General features: G+C 53.4%; 1 protein-coding gene across 1 annotated transcript; it reads right to left on the bottom strand.

The window, feature by feature from the left end:
- Nucleotides 1-283: 283 nt before the first annotated feature.
- On the bottom strand, nucleotides 284-14,988 carry Podnl1 (podocan like 1). Its single transcript, XM_023720123.1, has 11 exons — nucleotides 14,983-14,988; nucleotides 5,634-5,768; nucleotides 5,234-5,455; nucleotides 4,019-4,112; nucleotides 3,726-3,790; nucleotides 3,538-3,647; nucleotides 3,124-3,280; nucleotides 2,779-2,894; nucleotides 1,542-2,199; nucleotides 663-811; nucleotides 284-564 (listed from the first exon to the last, which is right to left on the bottom strand). Exons 1-11 carry the CDS (start codon nucleotides 14,986-14,988, stop codon nucleotides 414-416), a joined length of 1,863 nt encoding a protein of 620 aa, XP_023575891.1. The 3' UTR covers nucleotides 284-413.
- Nucleotides 14,989-18,053: the final 3,065 nt, after the last annotated feature.

The following is an 18,053-nucleotide window of genomic DNA, read 5'->3' as shown; positions in this document are numbered from 1 at the left end:
CCAGGTCCCTAGAGAGGAGCAAGTGGGATGAGGAGTTGCTGCCATTCGTGTGTCAGCCCGTTTCTTCAGGTAGCCTTGGGCCTTGTGGGTGTTGGGGCATAGATCATGGTGCTTGGCAGCCAAGTGTCCAAACTTCAGACCCAGTCTGGTCACACTGGAGAGGCTGCTGGCCCAATTCCCTGCTCTACCTAGCACCCCTGAGGCTCAGTTTCACTTCCAGGGATGAGGGGTAGGGTGGTGGCAGAACCGCAAGAAGGGCGCTGATCCCAGATGAGCTCTGGAAAGGGGTGGACTTTATTGTCTCCAGCTCTATCTGCCCCACCCTGGTGGTGGTGGCCCCAGAGCCCCAGCTGGGCACTGTCCCCTCAATCCATGCTCTGTTGAACCCCAGGGCTTGGGGCCTGTCTGCTGGTTCAGAAATCTCCTGCCCGGGGTTGACGCGGGGCGGTGGGTGGCAGGTGGACCAGGACCTGCTCAGGGTTGTCAGCAGTGTCCACCACGCGCAGGCGCGGGAGGCCTAGGAAGGCCTCGGCAGCAATGCTGGTCATGTGCAGTCGGTTGGCCCTGCGGAGAAGTGGGTAAAGGGGCTTATGCCATGCCCATTAACTGGCACCCCACTGCCCTGACTCCCCGGCCACGCCCCTGCGGCACTGGTCCTGCACCTGAGGCTGAGGGCACGCAGGTGGGGAGTGCTGAGGAAGGCGTCTGGGCCCACGTGGCTGATGCGGTTGCCCTGCAGGTGCAGCTCCTCCAGGGCCTCGGGCAGGTCAGGAGGCACGAAGGACAGCTCATTGTGGCTCAGGTCTAGCACCTGGCCAGGGAGACGGCTCATGGTGACCCCAAGCTTCCTCTTCTCCCTACCTTGCCTTTCCCCCCTCATACTGGGGATTAAGCCCAGGGCCTTTATGCTGAGCCCTTAATCCCCTTTATAAATTTTGAGATAGGATCTTGGTAAATCAGTAAATTGCCTAGGCAGGGCTTGGACTTGAAATCTCCTGCCTCAGCATCCTGGAGTACTGTACTGGAATTGTAGAACTAGATGTATACCACCACATCCAGCTCTCTTTCCTCCTCTTCCTCCTTTCTCCTCTCCCTCCATCCTCCTCTAGGTTGCCAAATTCCTTCACTGCACAGAGGTAAACTGAGTCCCTTCCCAGGTCAGGCCTGTTCTCTGCACTCAGGGCCTGACAGATGGGTCCCACCTGACTGGACCTCCTGCCCCCACCCCTGGCCTGTGTGTGTGCCCTTGATGGCTTGCTGTCCAACCCAGCTGTCTGGAGTGGTGAGGAGTGGAAGTTGCCTCTTGCACTAGGACAGTGCCCCGCACCCACAGATACACTCTGAAATGGAGACACTGGGAAGAAGTGGGACATTAGAGTCTGTGCGGGGAGGTGGAGAGGGCATTAGAGGGGATAGGAGGCAAGGACAGCAGATAAGGCCTGGAGACTGGGCAGGTGTCTTCTGAGCCCAGGCTGCCCATGTGGGGGCCACGATGGTATCATTGGGCAGGCTGTGGGGATAGTCTGGGAACCCATCCTGACCTGAAGGGCCTGCAGCTCGTGCCACGTGCCGGGCCCGATGTCGCCGATGCGCAACCGATTATGTGCCAGGCTGAGCTCCTGCAGCTGGCCCAGCCCAGCCAGTGACTCGGGCTCCAGGGTACGCAGCTGGTTGCGCTGTAGGCGCAGGACACGCAGGCCTCCGGGCAAGCCCTCAGGCACCCGAGTCAGCTGGTTGCCAGCCAAGTCGAGGCAGCGCAGAGTGTGAAGGTGGTGGAAGGCCTGGTGGTGCAGGTGGGTGCTGGTCAGCCGGTTGTAGGCCAGGTTGAGCTCAGCCAGGCCCAGCATGGAGGCCAAGTCACGAGCACCGAGCGCAGCCACATGGTTGTGGGGCATCAGCAGGGCCCACAGGCGGCGTGGCAGTCCAGGGGGCACACGTTGCAGCCGGTTTCCATAGAGGTGTAGCGTGTGCAGAGCCCGCAGCGGGCGTAGTGCCTTGGCCAGTAGCCCTGTGGCCCCCAGCTCATTGTGCTGCAGCAGCAGGTACCGCAGACCCCTGGCGCCACGCAACCGGGCTGCCTCCACCCGCCGGATGCGGTTGCGGCCCAGGTGCAGGATGGTCAGGGTCTTGGGCAGGCCAGCAGGCACTGTAGCCAGCTGGTTGTGTGACAAATCCAAGTACTCCAGGCTCCGTAGCTTGCTGCCAGGAGAGAAGGTGGGCATTAGGCTGTGTGCCCAGAGAAAGGGGCTGCCAGATCTCACAGGGAGGGGTCCTGAGACAGATTCAGCTGGGGTGATGCCTGAGAGAACAGGGTGGAACACAAACTTGGGGTGCTCAGGAAAGGCTCCACCCTGAAGGTAGCTGTGGGGGTAACCACAGAAAAATTCTGGGCCCTGCAGAAGTGCGTATGCAGCTGTGATGCTGGGTAAAGAAAAGGAAAAACCTTTGGGGTGCAAGGAAGGCTGATGTTGAAGGATCTCAATTTGAATATTGCCCGGGCAATTTAGTGACACTGTCTTGAAATAAAATGGGCAGGGGATTTAGCTCAGTGGTGGAAGGCCCTCAGGTTCAGTAGCCAATGACATGAACAGAGAAAGCCTCAGTGCAAACTGGTAGGGAACATGATCCCGTCTCAGTGCCAATATGAGGCTGAGATAGAGTAAGCACTCAGCAAGCAAGGCCTGGGTGAGCGTGCAGGGGAGGAAGTGAAGGTGGTGACAGTAAGACAGTAAGTGCCCAGCTCCAACTGTGCCCCAGCCCGCCCAGCCGCAGGCCCACCTGAAGGTGGTGGCATCCAGGCCACTGTCTGTCAGCTGGTTGTGCTGGAGGTACAGCTCTCGGAGCTGGGTCTGGCGGCTCAGGGCCCCTCGGGGCACCTTGGAAATGAGGTTGTTCTGGAGAAGGGAGACAGTACAGGGCCTGAGACAGAGGGCAGTGGGGAGCCACAGATGGATCCTGAGGGGCGGGGAGGGCCAGTAGCTCGCCTCCAGCGACGCAGTAGGAGAGCTTCTGAGGAAGGTTCTTGTTGGAACTGGGGGGAAGGGGCACTGGAAGGACGCAAAGCCAGGCAAAGGGGTCCCCCTGGGAGAGCCTGGGTATAGCATGGGTGGTGAGGGTGGACACCTGCAGGTGCAGCCGCTCCAGTGAGATGGGCAGACTGGGCGGCAGGTAGCTGAGCCGATTGCTGGACAGACTGAGGGTGGTGATGGCCTCGGAGCCTCGGAAGGCGTCAGGTGGGAGGCCGGCGTTGCCCAGCTGGTTGTTGTGGAGGTACACGGACCTGAGGGCACCCAGGCTGCGGCGACCACGCCCCGCTGCCCGTGCCCAGCCACACTGGGTCCTGAGTGTGAGTTCGCATGCCCGCAAGGGTGCTAGGGCCTGGTCCTAGAGTTCCCCACCCTTCACGGGGTCCTCAGATCCCTAGGCCCCCAGTGCAGATTTGTGCCCCCCCCCCCCCCCCCCCCCCGCCAGCATCCCCAGAGTAGTCTCAGCATACCACTGGTTCCCCAGACATCTGAGGGTGGGAGCCAGGGCTACCTGAGGGCCGGCTTCTCCCCAAAGGTAAGCGGGAAGATCTCCGTCACCTGGTTGGCAGCCAGATCAGCCACGCGGAGCGAGTGGGGCAGGAACTGCGGGGCCACGGAGAGCTGCGGGAGCGATAGCGCCAGTCCTGTGCGGTGCCGCCCCCCACCTCCCGGGCGGGCGCACGCGGGGCTCAGGCTCACCTGGTTGTGGGCCACGTAGAGGTGCTGCAGCTGCTCGAGGGACTCGAAGGCCTCGTCGGGCAGGCCTGGGGGCGGGCCGGGGCGGGGCGAGTGAGGCCAGGCGGGGCTGCTCTCAGGGCCGCGGGCGCCGGGCCCCAACCTTCCTCCGGAGCCGCAGCCGCAGCCGCCGCAACCCAGGTTTCTGTTCTCAGCAGAGGCTGCTTCTGGGAAGTGCCACCTCAGAGCTGCCCGGAGGCGGGGACACGGAGGGTAGAGGGGACCTCGGGAACTGCCTGCCCACCCCACGCCCTCACCCTCTGAAGAGATGAGGTTGTTGTGCAGGTTGAGGGTAAGCAGGCCGCTGAGGCGGGACAGCTCATTGTAGGGGAGCTCCTGGAGCCGATTGTTCTGGAGGGGAGGGGACAGACACTCTGACCCCGATGACCTTTCACCAGCACCGCGACCTGAGTCTCGATGCTGAATTCCCACTCAGCACCAAGCCCCAGCCTCCACTGTAATCCCAGACACCCTCCAGACAGCCTTGGGACTGCCAAGCATTGCAACCCAACACTGTTACTACAGTCAACCCCCAAACAACCCTGTATCCAGCCATCCACAGTGGCTCCTGTCTGTAATCTCATCACTCCCAGAGGCTGAGGCAGGAGGATCTTGAGTTTGAACCCAGTCTGGGAAACTTAGTCACTTAGCAAAACTCTGTCTCAAATAAAAAATATAAAAGGGCTGAGGTTGTGGCTCCAGGTGAAGGCTCTAGGTTCAATCCCCAGGGCCATACACAAAATGAAACAAAACCACTGTTTCCAAGATAATGCCTGCCCACAAACCTCATGGGCACAGTGCCAGCTGCCCCTGCTGCCCCTGGCCTGCACCTGGGCTCTGCCCACCATCTCCCTGAGCCTCAGTTTCCCTTTTGGGGGTACAAGTGCCTCACCATACTGACCCTAAACAATCCTAACCACATCCTAAGACCTGGACTTAGCACCATACCACCCACAATCAGTCTCAAGCCCTCAACTGCCAAGCTGTTGATCCCCCCACGTCTCAACAATCACCCCCAAATACCTTATCCTATTGATTTCAAACAATCCCACGACTCCACAATCTTGACCCCAAACCTTAGTTCTTTCCACCCCCACAAACTTCATCCCCCCACTCGTTCCCTTCCCACATGCAAGGCCAACTTTTCTTCTTTGTAATTTTTTTTTTCTCACTCTTAAGGCTTGAACCCAGGTCCTTTGTGTTGAGCTCCAGCCCCAGCCCTGTCTTTATTTTTTATTTTGAGACAAGGACTCACTAAGTTGCTGAGTTGCCTGGGCTGGGCTCGAACTTGTGACCCTCCTTCCTCAGCCTCCCAGAGTACTGGGATGACAAGGGTGCACTTCCACCACTGCCCACAGCCACCTCCTGCACAGGGGTACCCCCACCCTCACTTCCCACACTGCTCCCCTCCTCTCCCTGTCACCCCTAGGTGACCCCTTCCTCAGCCCTACCTGCAGGGAAAGGTACCGGACCTTCCTGGTGATATTGTCAGGAAATATACGCAGGTCCAGCCCCGCGCAGTCCACCACGTCAGGCTGGGGACAAGAGCAGCGCCAGGGACAGGGCCGGGGTGGGGGCTGTGAACTCTCTCCTGGGTGGGGGAAGTCAGGGTCCTCCATGCCAGGAACAGGCAGAGGGCCCAGCAGCAGAAGCAGCAGCAGCAACAGCAGCAGTGGCAGCAGCAGGATCAGCCGCTAGGGATGGAGGGAAGGCTCAGTGTGTGCCCCAGCAAGGCATGGGGTCGTCATGGTGACCAGAGCATCCCCCATCAGGGAAGGAAGCAGTGGGCAGCAGCAGAGCCAGTCAGGTCCCACCCTCAGACCCTATTTGCCCACCTTACCATTGCCAGCCCCGCTCTGCCTCCTTGCCCGCCTGAATGTAAACCAGGCAGTCACCTCCTGGAGTCCCTGGTGTGACCACCACCTCCCTCAGCATCTCGGCAGAGCCACCACCCCCATACACAGCCTTCTCCAGGGCTCGAGGGAGCCGGCCCACCCCTTCCCCGCCCTGGGGAGGGCAGCGGGCAGATGGATGGGGTGGTGAGGCCAGGCAAGACCGTCCCCTTGGTCTCCCTCACCACCCCCCCACCCCCAGCTCTGCTTCTGTAACCTCAGCCAGCCTGGCTGGGCCGCGGGAACCAGGAATGTTGGAGACAAAGCTGAAATTTGCTGTCTGGTATTTGGGCGGACTGACCGACCAACCACAGGCCCACGGGTTGGGACAGAGGGGGGTCTAGGCTGCTCCCAAAGGAGCGGAGGCCAGCAGCTAGGGTCAGGGAGGCCTGGCTTGGCCTGAGGCCCTCACTCAGGTCACCATAGGAGCCCCTCCTCCTCTCTCCAGATGGCCTCCCTGGCAGCCAGCTACCCAGTCCCCAGCAGCCACAGCCGCTGAGAGGAAATGACATGGAGGGGGCACCAGCTTGGTGGCTATGGGGACGGTTCAGTGCCAGCCCACCTGGCCTGAGTCTTGGCTCTCCTTCTCTCTGGACCTCAGTTTTTCTCTCCCTGAAGTGGGGCGGTGGCCACCCTCCCTCCCAGGAGTGACATAAGTCTTAAGGTGGTAATGCTAACACATGAGGGCTGGCACCCACACATCTCTGATGTCAGCACCGTGCCTGGGCTGACTCATTTGCCTGCCTGGACCTCAACTTTTCCACCTAGGAAACAGGGTGACAGAAAAAAGGTTTTGTTGTTTTGCATGGTCCTGGGGATGGAAGGCAGGTTCTTTACACTTGCCAGGCAGGCACTTATGCAGCTGAGCTATCTCCATGGCCTCCCTGGCCCCCCTGTTTGTTTTGAGACAAGGTGTTTTTTTCGTTTTTTTTTTTTGCAGAACAGGGGATTGAACTCAGATCCTTGCGTTTGCCGGTCAAGTGCTTATCCTACTGAGCCATCTCCCAGGCCCTGAGACAAGGTTTTTTTTTTTTTTTTTATTTTTTTTATTTTTTTTGTGTGTGTGTGTGTGTGTGTGTGTGTGGCCAGCTCAGCCCACCAGGGGGCGGGGCTGGCTGGCATGTGGTGCTGGGGACTGAACCCCGGTCGCTGTGATTTTGCTTAGCTTAGCTTGTTCTAAGTAGGTGCCCTAGACCACTGAGCCATCTCACCAGCCCCTGAGATAAGGTTTTGATAGATCATTAAATTTCCCAGGCTGGGCTCCAACCTGTGATCCTCCAGCCTCAGCTTGCCAGAGTCTCTGGATTATAGGAGTGCCCCACCATCCTGGGAAGTCCTAAGAATGACATCTGCATACCCTGAGGGCTCATCTTGACAAGTTAGGGAAGGTAGCAGGAGGTTTCCCAGCCTGTGTGGGGCAGAGGCTGGAGTCTCCCAGAAGCAGAGTTTGAGACTAAGTTCATCTCAGAAGGCTGCTGTGGGTTGGTGAAGCCTGAAGAGACAGCACCACTATAAACAATGAATTATTTTGGGGAGTGGTTGTGCATACCTATATTTCTGTATTCTCAGGAGGCTAGGGCAGGAGCGTTGCCAGGTTAAGGCTAGCCTGGGCAACCTGATGTAATCCTGTCTCAAAATAAAAGGGGTTGTGGTAGAGCTCCTCTGGGTCCCCTCCCTGTGTGGAGAGAACAACAAGAGGGTGTCTCTATTAACCCTCGCATCCACAGAGGACGAAAGGTCATCTGTCCACATGTCCCAGGACTGGGTGAGCAACCTCCTTATGGGGTAGGATAGGAGACAGCTTTTAGCTCTGGCTGTAGGGAACAACATGGTCCACCCCAAGCTCTCCCTGTGAGGCCAGCAGCCACTGGCTGGGCAGGGGGCAGAAGCACCTTGGCCTCCCCAGCAGAGTCGCAGAGCCCTGGGAGCTAAGCTACTGCGCCGATCCTGAACTCAAATGGTGCCGTCCAGGTGGCTTCTTGCTCAGTTCTGGACTCTGAGATGTCCCTGCACCCTGCAACAACCTGCAGACAACTCCCACTTAAGCAAAAAGTCCCAAGCTTGAATCTCATTGGCTTAGCTCTGCACAAGGCCAATCAGAACTAATCCCTGTGGCCAAAGGATAGACTGTGATGATTGGCTACAAGCCTCATCACTCACATAAAATAAGCCTCTGGTCTTGTCTCCTGGCAATACAGGGCCCTCCTTCTCCATTATCCGGCCCCGCCCTGCACAGCCCAGCCCAGCCCAGCCCAACAGGAAACAGTTCTTTCTTGGCTAGCGCCGAAGTCTTGATTTTTCAGCTCCGGTGCTCGGATTACTGTGCCACTGATGGAGGAGGATATGCTACCAATAAGATCCCAATGCCCAGCAGAGCCTACTGTCACCAGCATTAGGGTATATTACACCTGCCTGTGGCTGATGATTTGTTCATAATCAGGACCACTCTATAATTTTTTATTTTATTTTATTTATTTTTTTTTTTGGCGGAACCAGGGATTGAACTCAGATCCTTGCGTTTGCCGGTCAAGCACTTATCCTACTGAGCCATCTCCCCGGCCCCATCCATAAATTATTTTTTTTTCTTTTGTCTACAGCTCCAATATATCTTTTTTAATTTATTTTATTTTTATTTATTTATTTTAAACATTTATTTATTTAGTGTGTGTGTGTGTGTGTATGTGTGTGTGTGGCCAGCTCAGCCCACCAGGGGGCGGGGCTGGATGGCATGTGGTGCTGGGGGATTGAACCGCGGTCCCTGTGCTTTGCTAAGCTTGTTCTAAGTAGGTGCTTTGCTTTGCTAAGCTTGTTCTAAGTAGGTGCTTTAGACCACTGAGCCATCTCACCAGCCCACCCATCCATAAATTATTGACATTTACCAAACCTATGACTTTCTGGAAAAAGGTCTACATTTCCCAGCCTCGGCCTCAATTGTTCCCAAGCGTGGCCAAATGACTTTTTTTTTTTTTTTTTTTTCCCTCGGAACCGGGGATTGAACTCAAGATCCTTGAGTTTGCCAGTCAAGCTCTTATCCTACTGAGCCATTTCCCCGGCTCCTCAAATGACTAAATTCTAACAGACCAGATACAGGCAGAAGTGGTATGCACCACTTTGAGGAACAAATGGATGCTTTTCTACTTCCTGCTATTAGAATGTCAATGTGATTGCTGGAACTCCAGCCGCCCTTTTGGACCATGACATTAGTTTGGGAATAGAGGCCTTGAATGGTGAAGTCACAAGATAAAAGCAAACTGGCTCTTCAGTGCAAAAAAAATGTCACGCCACCTCTGAATCAACTGGTAGTTTGATCACTTTTTACCTCTTGGGTGAAGGAGGGATCCTTACATTAAAGAGAAGCCAGAGATATAGCTCAGCAGCACAGCACCTGCCTGGCAAGTGCAAGGTCCTGAGTTCGATTCCTTGTACCCAAAAATATAAATACAAATTAAATATTATGAAAAGCCTAAACACAACTCTTAACACGAGGAACATGAGATTGACATCATTTATTCTTTTTCTTTTATTGTTCTTGAAATTGAACATAGGATCCTTGCACCAACCAACATTCTTGGCCCTATTATTATTATTAGTAGTAGTAGTAGTAGTAGTAGTAATAGTAACAGGGTCTCATTAAATTACCCAGGCTCGGGGCTGGGGAGGGCTCAGTGGAATAAGCACTTCCCTGGCAAGCACAAGGGCCTGAGTTCAATCCCTGGTTCTGCAAAAAAAAAAAAAAAAAAAAAAAAAAACCCAGGCTCAATTGAATTTACAAGCCCTCCTGCCTCAGCCTGGGCTAGGTGCTGGGATGACAGGTGTGTGCCCCACCCCCAGGGTGACATCAATTAGTTCTTCACGTACACCCACAGCCTGAGGGGGAGGATGCAGCAAGCAGAGTCCTGCAGGGGAGCACCGGGAGCGGAGGCTGGGGTGAACTGTGATTTCTACAGGGAGACCCCGTGACTGGTATTGGAACACCTTCAAAAACGGGAAGGTGGGGTGGGGGTGGGGCCTATTAGCATGCAGTCCAGGTGGGACACAACTGCTGGGGTTGGGGAGCCATTCCCATGTGGGGCCGGGGTGCATCCACCCTGGTTAAGGCAGAAACAGGCTTCTCTCTGTCCTCCACATCCTGTGGTTGCGCAGCTGTGGATCCAACCAAAGTGAAGGAAAAACAGGGCATGGGATGCACACCTTAATCCCAGCATTCAGAGACAGTGAAGCAGGAAGATCACGAGGAGTTTGAAGTTAGCCTGGAGTACATAGTGAGTTCGAATCCAGCCTGGGGTACACAGCAAGACCCGATCTCAAAAAATACAAAAAGGGCCAGCCAGCTAGCTCAGCGGACTAAAGCACCTGCTTAGGCAGAGCGAAGCAAAGTGGATGAGGTGCCAACCCTGCCCCCAGGGCTCGCTGAGACAAATGAGACAGGTGTGGTGGCGCACACCTGTAATCCCAGCACTTGGGAAGCTGAAAACAGAATCATTATGAGTCTGATCTGTGTAGTGAGATCCTGTAGAACTTGTACTAAATATTTATTTATTTATTTATTTAAGAACCGGGGATTGAACTCATACATTTTAAAAAATACAGAAGGGAGGGCTGGGGAGATGGCTCAGTGGAATAAGTGCTTCTCTGGCGAGTGCAAGTACCTGAGTTCAATCCCCAGGGTCTTGCTCTGTAGCTCAGGCTTGCCTTGAGCTCACTCTGTAGTCCAGGCTGGCCTCAAACTGCCAATGATCCTCCTGCCTCAGCCTCCTAAGTGCTGGGATTTAGGTGTGTGCCACCACACTCCGCTTCTGCTGCCTGCCTTGAAGTGTTCAAGGAGCTGCTGACCTCTGCAGTGACCCTGCTGGACTGTGGAAGGGTGGCAGTAACTCCTCCCACTGAGCTGCACCTGTGTTACTGGGTGAAACAGGGCTGTAGGTCCCCAAGGCTATCAGAACAGTGAAAAACAAGACACCAGACTTCAAAGGAACTGCTTATTGCTTCAGTCTGCAAGTGAAGACTTCATCTCACCGGCAGCACTAGTTACATGGTGCCCTGGGCAGGGGGATCGTTCTGAGTTTGAGGCCAGCCTGGACTACAGAGTGAGATGCTGTCTCAAAAATAAACAAACAATGGGGCTGGTGAGATGGCTCAGTGGTCTAAAGCACCTACTTAGAACAAGCTAAGCTAAGCAAAAACACAGGGACCGGGGTTCCATCCCCCAGCACCACATGCCAGCCCGCCCCGCCCCCTGGTGGGCTGAGCTGGCCACACACACACACACACACACACACACACACACACAATAAATAAAATACCTATTATTAAAAAAATAAATAAATAAAAAATAAACAAAAGCGCTTAGCTTCAGTGTTGGCATGATAGTCCAAACCTGTAATCTCAGTTACTCCAGAGGCTGAGGCAGGAGGATTGCAAGTTTGAGCCCAGCCTGGGCAACTCAGCAAGATAATTTTATTTTTATTTATTTATTTTTGCGGAACTGGGGATTTAACTCAGGTCCTTGTACTTGCCAGGGAAGCGTTTATTCCACTGAGCCGTCTCCCCAGCCCCTATTTTTATCTTTTTGGTTTTTTTGGCGGAACCAGGGATCAAACTCAGGCCTTGGGCTTGCCAGGGAAGCACTTAGTCTACTGAGCCATCTCCCCAGCCCCAGCAAGATGCTTTTACTAAAAAATAAAAAAGGCTGGGCCTGCAGCTCAGTGAGGGCTGCTTGCCTAGTATGTGCAAGTCCGAATTCCATCTCCAGCACTGAAAAGAAAACACACACACACACACACACACACACACACACAGAGTTAGTGGTATAGGGAAAAATTATAATTTGTAGTTTCACTTGCTTGTGTCATCCTGCCTTGGGCCTATTTTCCTCGTGTGGTCTCTGATTCACATGGCGCACCAGTGCGGTCTAAGTGCATGTGTGTGCTTGTGTCATTTCTAAACCAACACACAGGCGTGTGAACCGTGGATGCTGACGGTTATGTTCGGGGACATGATCTCTACCTGAGAAAGGATGCGTCTCTACAACCAGCTTCTGTGCCCTGTTCTCTCTGCAGAGTCAGGAAGGAGGCCGGTGTGGTGGCACACATGCCTGCCATCCAGCGCGTAGGAGGCCGAGGCAGGAGAATCACAACTTTGTCCAGCATGGGCAACTTCGCTGGAACTTGTGACCTTCCTGCCTCAGCCTCCCTCTGGGCTGGGATGATAGGCACAGCCAGCTGGATTTTAGTGCTGGGGGAGGTGCTCCAGGGTTTGTCGTGTGGTGCAGCTACAGCCTGGTGCACTGGTGGTGACCGCATCTTGCTGTGTCTTCTTCACACGGTGGAAAAGTCAGCTGAGCTCCCAGAGGCGCCGCTGAAGGCCACTTTCTGGTACTGTAACAGAAAGTATGAGAGTGGGGAACTTAGACAAGAGGTTTAGTTCCCTCTAGGGGACGGAGGCTCCAGGAGTGGGCCGTAGCCACTGTCCACTCTTGGTGCAGGCCATGTGCTCCGGAACACAGGGCTGAACTGGAAGGATGGTGGGTGTCAGCGGAGGAGGAAATACAGTGAATTCCGGGAGGAGCTGCGCCTTCTCAGGAGTAGCATTTCTCATGGGTGAGCCCAGAGCCTCAGGACCTCAGGCACCCTTCTGGGATACTTGGGATAGGAACCAGGGGTCGAAGTTTGCTATACAAGCAGCACCCCACCCCTCCGATGCCTTGCAAAGGCCCTTCCACCTCTCACTGCCACTACACTGAGGGCCAAACCTCCCTATGTGTTTCCATGGAGACAAGACGTACGCAACACTGCAGGTACAATGTCACTCATGAGGGCTGCCTCTAGTCATCCTGCCAGATAGTCTCTCCTTCCCTCTTCTTTTTTCTTTTTTTCAGTATTGGCCGTGGAGCCCAAGGCCTCAGACATGTGAGACAATCGCTCTACCACTGAGCTGCAGCCCCAAAGGAGTTAGGATTTCAGCACGTGAGTTTTGGGAGTGACAGTGCACTCTGGGAGCTGCCCATGACACAAGCAGCTGTGCCCCCGCACACCCTTTCACCATGGAGCTCCCGCCCTGCAGCCTCCTGACCCCAGACAGCACCTTCTGCAATCATGAGCCAAATCAAGCCTCTCTCCCTCTAACCTGTGGGTAGTTGAGTGTTGGGTTCCAGCAATGGAGCACTGACCAATACCCTGGGGACACAACCCTTTCAAGCAGTGATTGCAAAGCTCTGGCTGTCATCTGGGTGCAGCCATTCTCAAGGGACAGAGAATCAGAGGAGGAGGGACGTGAGGAGCCCAGAAGTGAGGCTGGCTCTCCAAGACCTCACTATGGGAGTCTGGGACTCTAGTCTGCCCCCTCTCCTTCTGCAGGACCTGAGGAGTTGCAAGGGGTTTCTCTAGGGGTGATAGGAAGTGACGGGGGAGCCTGGGTGTATCCTCTGGAGTGTTCCCAGGGGTGACACAAGACCCTCATACCACATGGCAGAGCTGGAGGTGGGGAGAGGGGAAAGAGGGGCTGTGGGGTCTGCAGGCCAGCCTTCTGACACCTTCACACACAGGGACAGAACTCAGCTAAGCCTCAGACCACGTGTTCTGAGTCTTAATGGCAGTGTTTGTAGGAAGAAAGATAGAACAACGTGGGGTTTTGTTTTGAGATGATGTTTCACTGTGCTGTTCAGACTAGCTTGAACTGTGTAGCCCATGCTGGCCTTGAATTCATGGCAATCCTCCTGCCTCAGTCTCACACCCAGCCTCAAGTTGTTGGGTTTTTTGTTTGTTTGTTTGTTTGTTTGTTTTTGCAGACCTGGGGATTGAACTCAGGCCCTTGTGCTTGCCAGGGATCAAGTTGGTTTTGTTTTTTGGTTTTTTTTTTGTGGAACTGGGGATTGAACTCAGGCCCTTGCACTTGCTACGGAAGCACTTATTCCACTGAGCCATCTCCCCGGTCCCGGGTCAAGTTTTAATTTGGAAAAAAATTTAACTTTATGGGGGCAGGAGAGATGGCTCAGTGGTCTAAAGCACCTACTTAGAACAAGCTTGGCAAAGCTCAGGGACCGCAGTTTGATCCCCCAGCACCACATGCCAGCCAGCCCCGCCCCCTGGTGGGCTGAGCTGGCCACACACACACACACACACACACACACACACACACACACACTAAATAAATGTAAAAAAAAAATTAACTTTATGGAAAGCTATAAAAATAACTTGGGGAGCTTTCAGCTTTCGGCTAGGAGGAGGCTAAGGTGCAACTTTCTTCGGTCGTCCCAAATCTGGGTTCATCCGACACCAGCCACCTCCAGCATGCCGCCCAAGTTCGACCCCAATGAGATTAAAGTCGTGTACCTGAGGTGCACCGGTGGTGAAGTTGGCGCCACGTCTGCCCTGGCCCCCAAGATCGGTCCCTTGGGTCTGTCTCCAAAAAAAGTGGGGGATGACATTGCCAAGGCAACTGGTGACTGGAAGGGCCTATGGATCACGGTGAAACTGACCATTCAGGACAGACAGGCTCGGGCTGGTGAGATGGCTCAGTGGTCTAAAGCACCTACTTAGAACAAGCTTAGCAAAGCACAGGGCCGGGGAGATGGCTCAGTGCAATAAGTGCTTCCCTGGCAAGCGCAAGGACCTGAGTTCAATCCCCAGTTCCGCAAAAAAAAAAAAAAAAACCAAAGCAAAGCACAGGGACCGCGGTTCAATCCCCCAGCACCACATGCCAGCCAGCCCTGCCCCCTGGTGGGCTGAGCTGGACACACACACACACACACACACACATAATAAATAAATAAAAATAAAATACAGAACAGACAGGCTCAGATTGAGGTGGTGCCTTCTGCCTCTGCCCTGATCATCGAAGCCCTCAAGGAGCCACCAAGAGACAGAAAGAAGCAGAAAAACATTAAACACAGTGGAAATATCACATTAAACACAGTGGAAATATCACTTTTGATGAGATTGTCAATATTGCCAGACAGATGCAGCACCAGTCTTTAGCCAGAGAACTTTCCAGAACCATTAAGGAGATCCTGGGGACCGCCCAGTCTGTGGGCTGCAACGTGGACAGCCGGCACCCTCATGACATCATAGATGACATCAACAATGGCATTGTGGAGTGTCCAGCTAGCTAAGCAAAAGAAAATATATCAATAAAGAGATGATCTGACAAAAAAAAACCCTTGGGGAGCCCCAGAGTGCACCTGTATCCAGCCCCCCGGATGTTAATGTCTCCCCTAAGTATGAGCCACCCAGTTATCAAGACCAGGAAGTGGATACCCTATAATGCCATTAACTGAATCACATATTTCCTGTAAAGGTTACCATTTTCCGGGATCGCACTGAACAACATACCTTCATCCCGCTTTGTTCTCCTCTGGCCTGTGCAAGTCTCTCAGCCTTTCCTTGCCCCCGGTGGAATTCATTGTTCTGACAGCCATTTTGTCATTTTCTTCCTTTCTCACGGCAGCCGTAATAGATTACCACAGGCTCGGTGGCTTAACCTGAAGAAATGTATTCTCACAGTTCTAGAAGCCAGAAGTCCAACATCCACATATAATCGGGGTTGGTCACCTCTGGCGGTCTGAGGAGTCGTCTGGTGCGTCTCTCTCTGGCAGTTTCTGCCCTACACTCACTTTCCATCCTTCCAACACAATACCAGCTTATATTGAGGAAAGGCTTGGGCCCGGCCCAGTGATGCACGTCTGCAATCCCAGCCCTTCGGAAGGCTGAGGCTGGAAGAGGCTGGGATTGACGTCAGCCTAAACCACATCATCAGACCCTGTCTCAAAAACAAACAACAAAAATCTGGGCATGCCCAACCCTTGGGAGGCCAAGGCAGGAGGACTGTTGTGAGTTTGAGACCAGCTTGGGCTCTAAAGGGAGCTTAAGGTTAACCTGAACTGCATAGGGTGACCTAGTCTCAGAGACAGATAGACAGACAGACAGACAGACAGACAGACAGACAGACAGACACACACACACACACACACACACACACACACACACACACAGAGTGAGTGAGAGAGAGAGAGAGAGAGAGAGAGACTGGGTTTGGTAGTGCTGGCCTCTAATCTCAGTATCCTGAAAGGATAAGGAAGGAAAATTTCAAGTCCAACCTGGGTAAGACACTGTGTCAAAATAAAATAAAATAAAGATTCCACAAAAAATAAATAAAAAATAAAACAAAGGGCTAAGAAGGAGCTCTATGTGAAGATCCTCAGTTGAATCCCCAAGACCCGGGGGGAGAGGGAGGGGATAAAAAAAGGAGAGAGCTTCTTGGCTCATAGATTTGGAGGGTGTGACGTGATCAGTTGGGTCCTGTGGTCAGGGTCTGTAGAAGCCAGTTGATCATGGTGGGAGCCTTTGGGAAAAGGGAAACAGCTCCCCTGTGACCCAGAAGCAAAAGAGAAAAAGAGGAAAGAGTGGGGCCCCACTGTTCCCTTACAGGGCAGCTACGCTAATCTTTCTTTCTTTTTTTTTTTTTTTAATGTATTTCGTGCAGGGTCTCACTATGCAGCTCAGACTCATAGTGATCCTCCTGTTTCAGTCTCCCCAGCATTGGGATTACCTGTGCATGCCACCACACCTGGTCTCCACAGTGGCTTAGCAATGCTGAAACTGTTGGGACTTTGTCAGTTCAAACCCAGGCTGAGCGACTAAATGACTTAGTGAGATGCTATCTTGAGTAAAAAATGAAAGCAATTAAGCTGGGGGTTCAACCCAGGGCCTGCCATGCCAGCCCCGCCCCCAGGGTGCACTGGGATGACAACTGAGACTGGGCCTGGTGGTGCGCACCTGTAATCCCAGCTCTTGGGAGGCTGTAAACAGGTGGATCACTACGAGTCTGATCTAGTAGTGAGACCCTGAATACCCTGTAGACCCCTCTCTAAAAATACAAAGAAAAGAAAGAAAGGAAAAGAAAAAAAGAAAGCAAGGCTGGGGATCTGCCGAGTTCAGAACAAAGGCCTTGGGCTGGATCCTTAGTACTGCCCCCCCCCAAAGCAGAGAAAAAGAATTACATACTTGGTTCCATACTGTGGTTTGGATACAGTTTGACTGTTTCCCAAAACTTCACGTGTTGAAATTTAATCCCTATTGTGACGTAGGAAAAGGGTGGGGGTGGAATCCAGTGTGCAAGGTGCGGCTTTTGGGCAGTGAGGACCAGAAGCCACGAAGGGTGAGCAGCCTCATGAGGAGGGGCTGGGAACGGAGTGCATAGGTGCTCACTGCCCGTCTCATATTGCCAGCCACGCCTTGACCACCCGGGGACTCTGACAGGGAGGACTGGCGCTGAGCTCCCAGAACCCTGAGCTCATGCTGTACCCCATTTCTTTTATAAAGCCACCCAGCCAAGCCAGACAAAGGGACACATGCCTGTAATCCTAGCACTCAGAAGGTTGAGGCAGGTGGATAGTTGTGAGTTTGAGACCAACCTGGGCTACAAAGTGAGCTCAATTCCAGCCGGAACTGCATAGTGAGACCCTGGCTCAAAAAGCCACCCAGTCTTTTTTTGGCGGGGGGAACCGGGGATTGAACTCAGGCCCTTACGCTTGCCAGGGAAGCGCATATGCCGCTGAGCCATCTCCCTGGCCCCACCGTCTTTATAGAAATACAAAACATGTTAACACAAAATAGGACAGAGAACGCCAGCCACCACCACATGTGGAGTCACAAGAAAAGTTTTTGTGGGTTTTATTATTATTATTATTTGGGGGTTTTGAGGCAGGATCTCACTATGTAGTTCAGTCTGGCCTTGAACACTCTATGTAACTCCAACTTGTGGTGCGCCTTCTGCCTCGGCCTCGTGGGTGCTGCAATTACAGACATATGCCACCAGGCCTATCACTTAATTTTAGTCTTACTACTTTTCCTGCTGGTGTCCTTGTTCTGGTCCAGGGTCTCAGGCAGGACACCATCCCACTGTCATATTTCCTTACTTTTTTGTGATTGGTGACAGTTTCTGTATTTTTTTCCTTCTTTGTCATGCCTGTGACATCTTGGAAACACATTGCTCACGTATTTTATAGAATATCCTCAAAATAGGACAAAATCTGTTTTCTTAAGATTAATGTGAGCTGGGCTGGGGGAGATAGCTCAGGGGCATAAGTGCCTCCTTGGCAAGTGCAAAGGCCCAAGTTTCATCCCTCGTATCGGAAAAAAAAAAAAAAAGAAACAAAGATTGATTTGAGCCAGGCACATGTCTATAATCCAGTCTTTCAAGAGGCTGAAGCAGTTCAAGGTCTGCCTGGACTACAAAATGAGCTCAAGGGCCTGGTGAGATGGCTCAGTGGTCTAAAGCACCTACTTAGAACAAGCTAAGCTAAGCAAAACACAGGGACCGCGGTTCAATCCCCAGCACCACATGCCAGCCAGGCCCGCCCCCTGGTGGGCTGAGCTGGCCACACACACACTAAATAAATAAA

The sequence above is a fragment of the Octodon degus genome, unplaced genomic scaffold, assembly GCF_000260255.1.
Source record: "Octodon degus isolate 3935 unplaced genomic scaffold, OctDeg1.0 scaffold00073, whole genome shotgun sequence".
Classification (NCBI taxonomy): Eukaryota; Metazoa; Chordata; class Mammalia; order Rodentia; family Octodontidae; genus Octodon; species Octodon degus.
The sequence above is the reverse complement of the archived record's forward strand: the minus strand, read 5'-3'. Positions and strand labels throughout refer to the sequence as shown.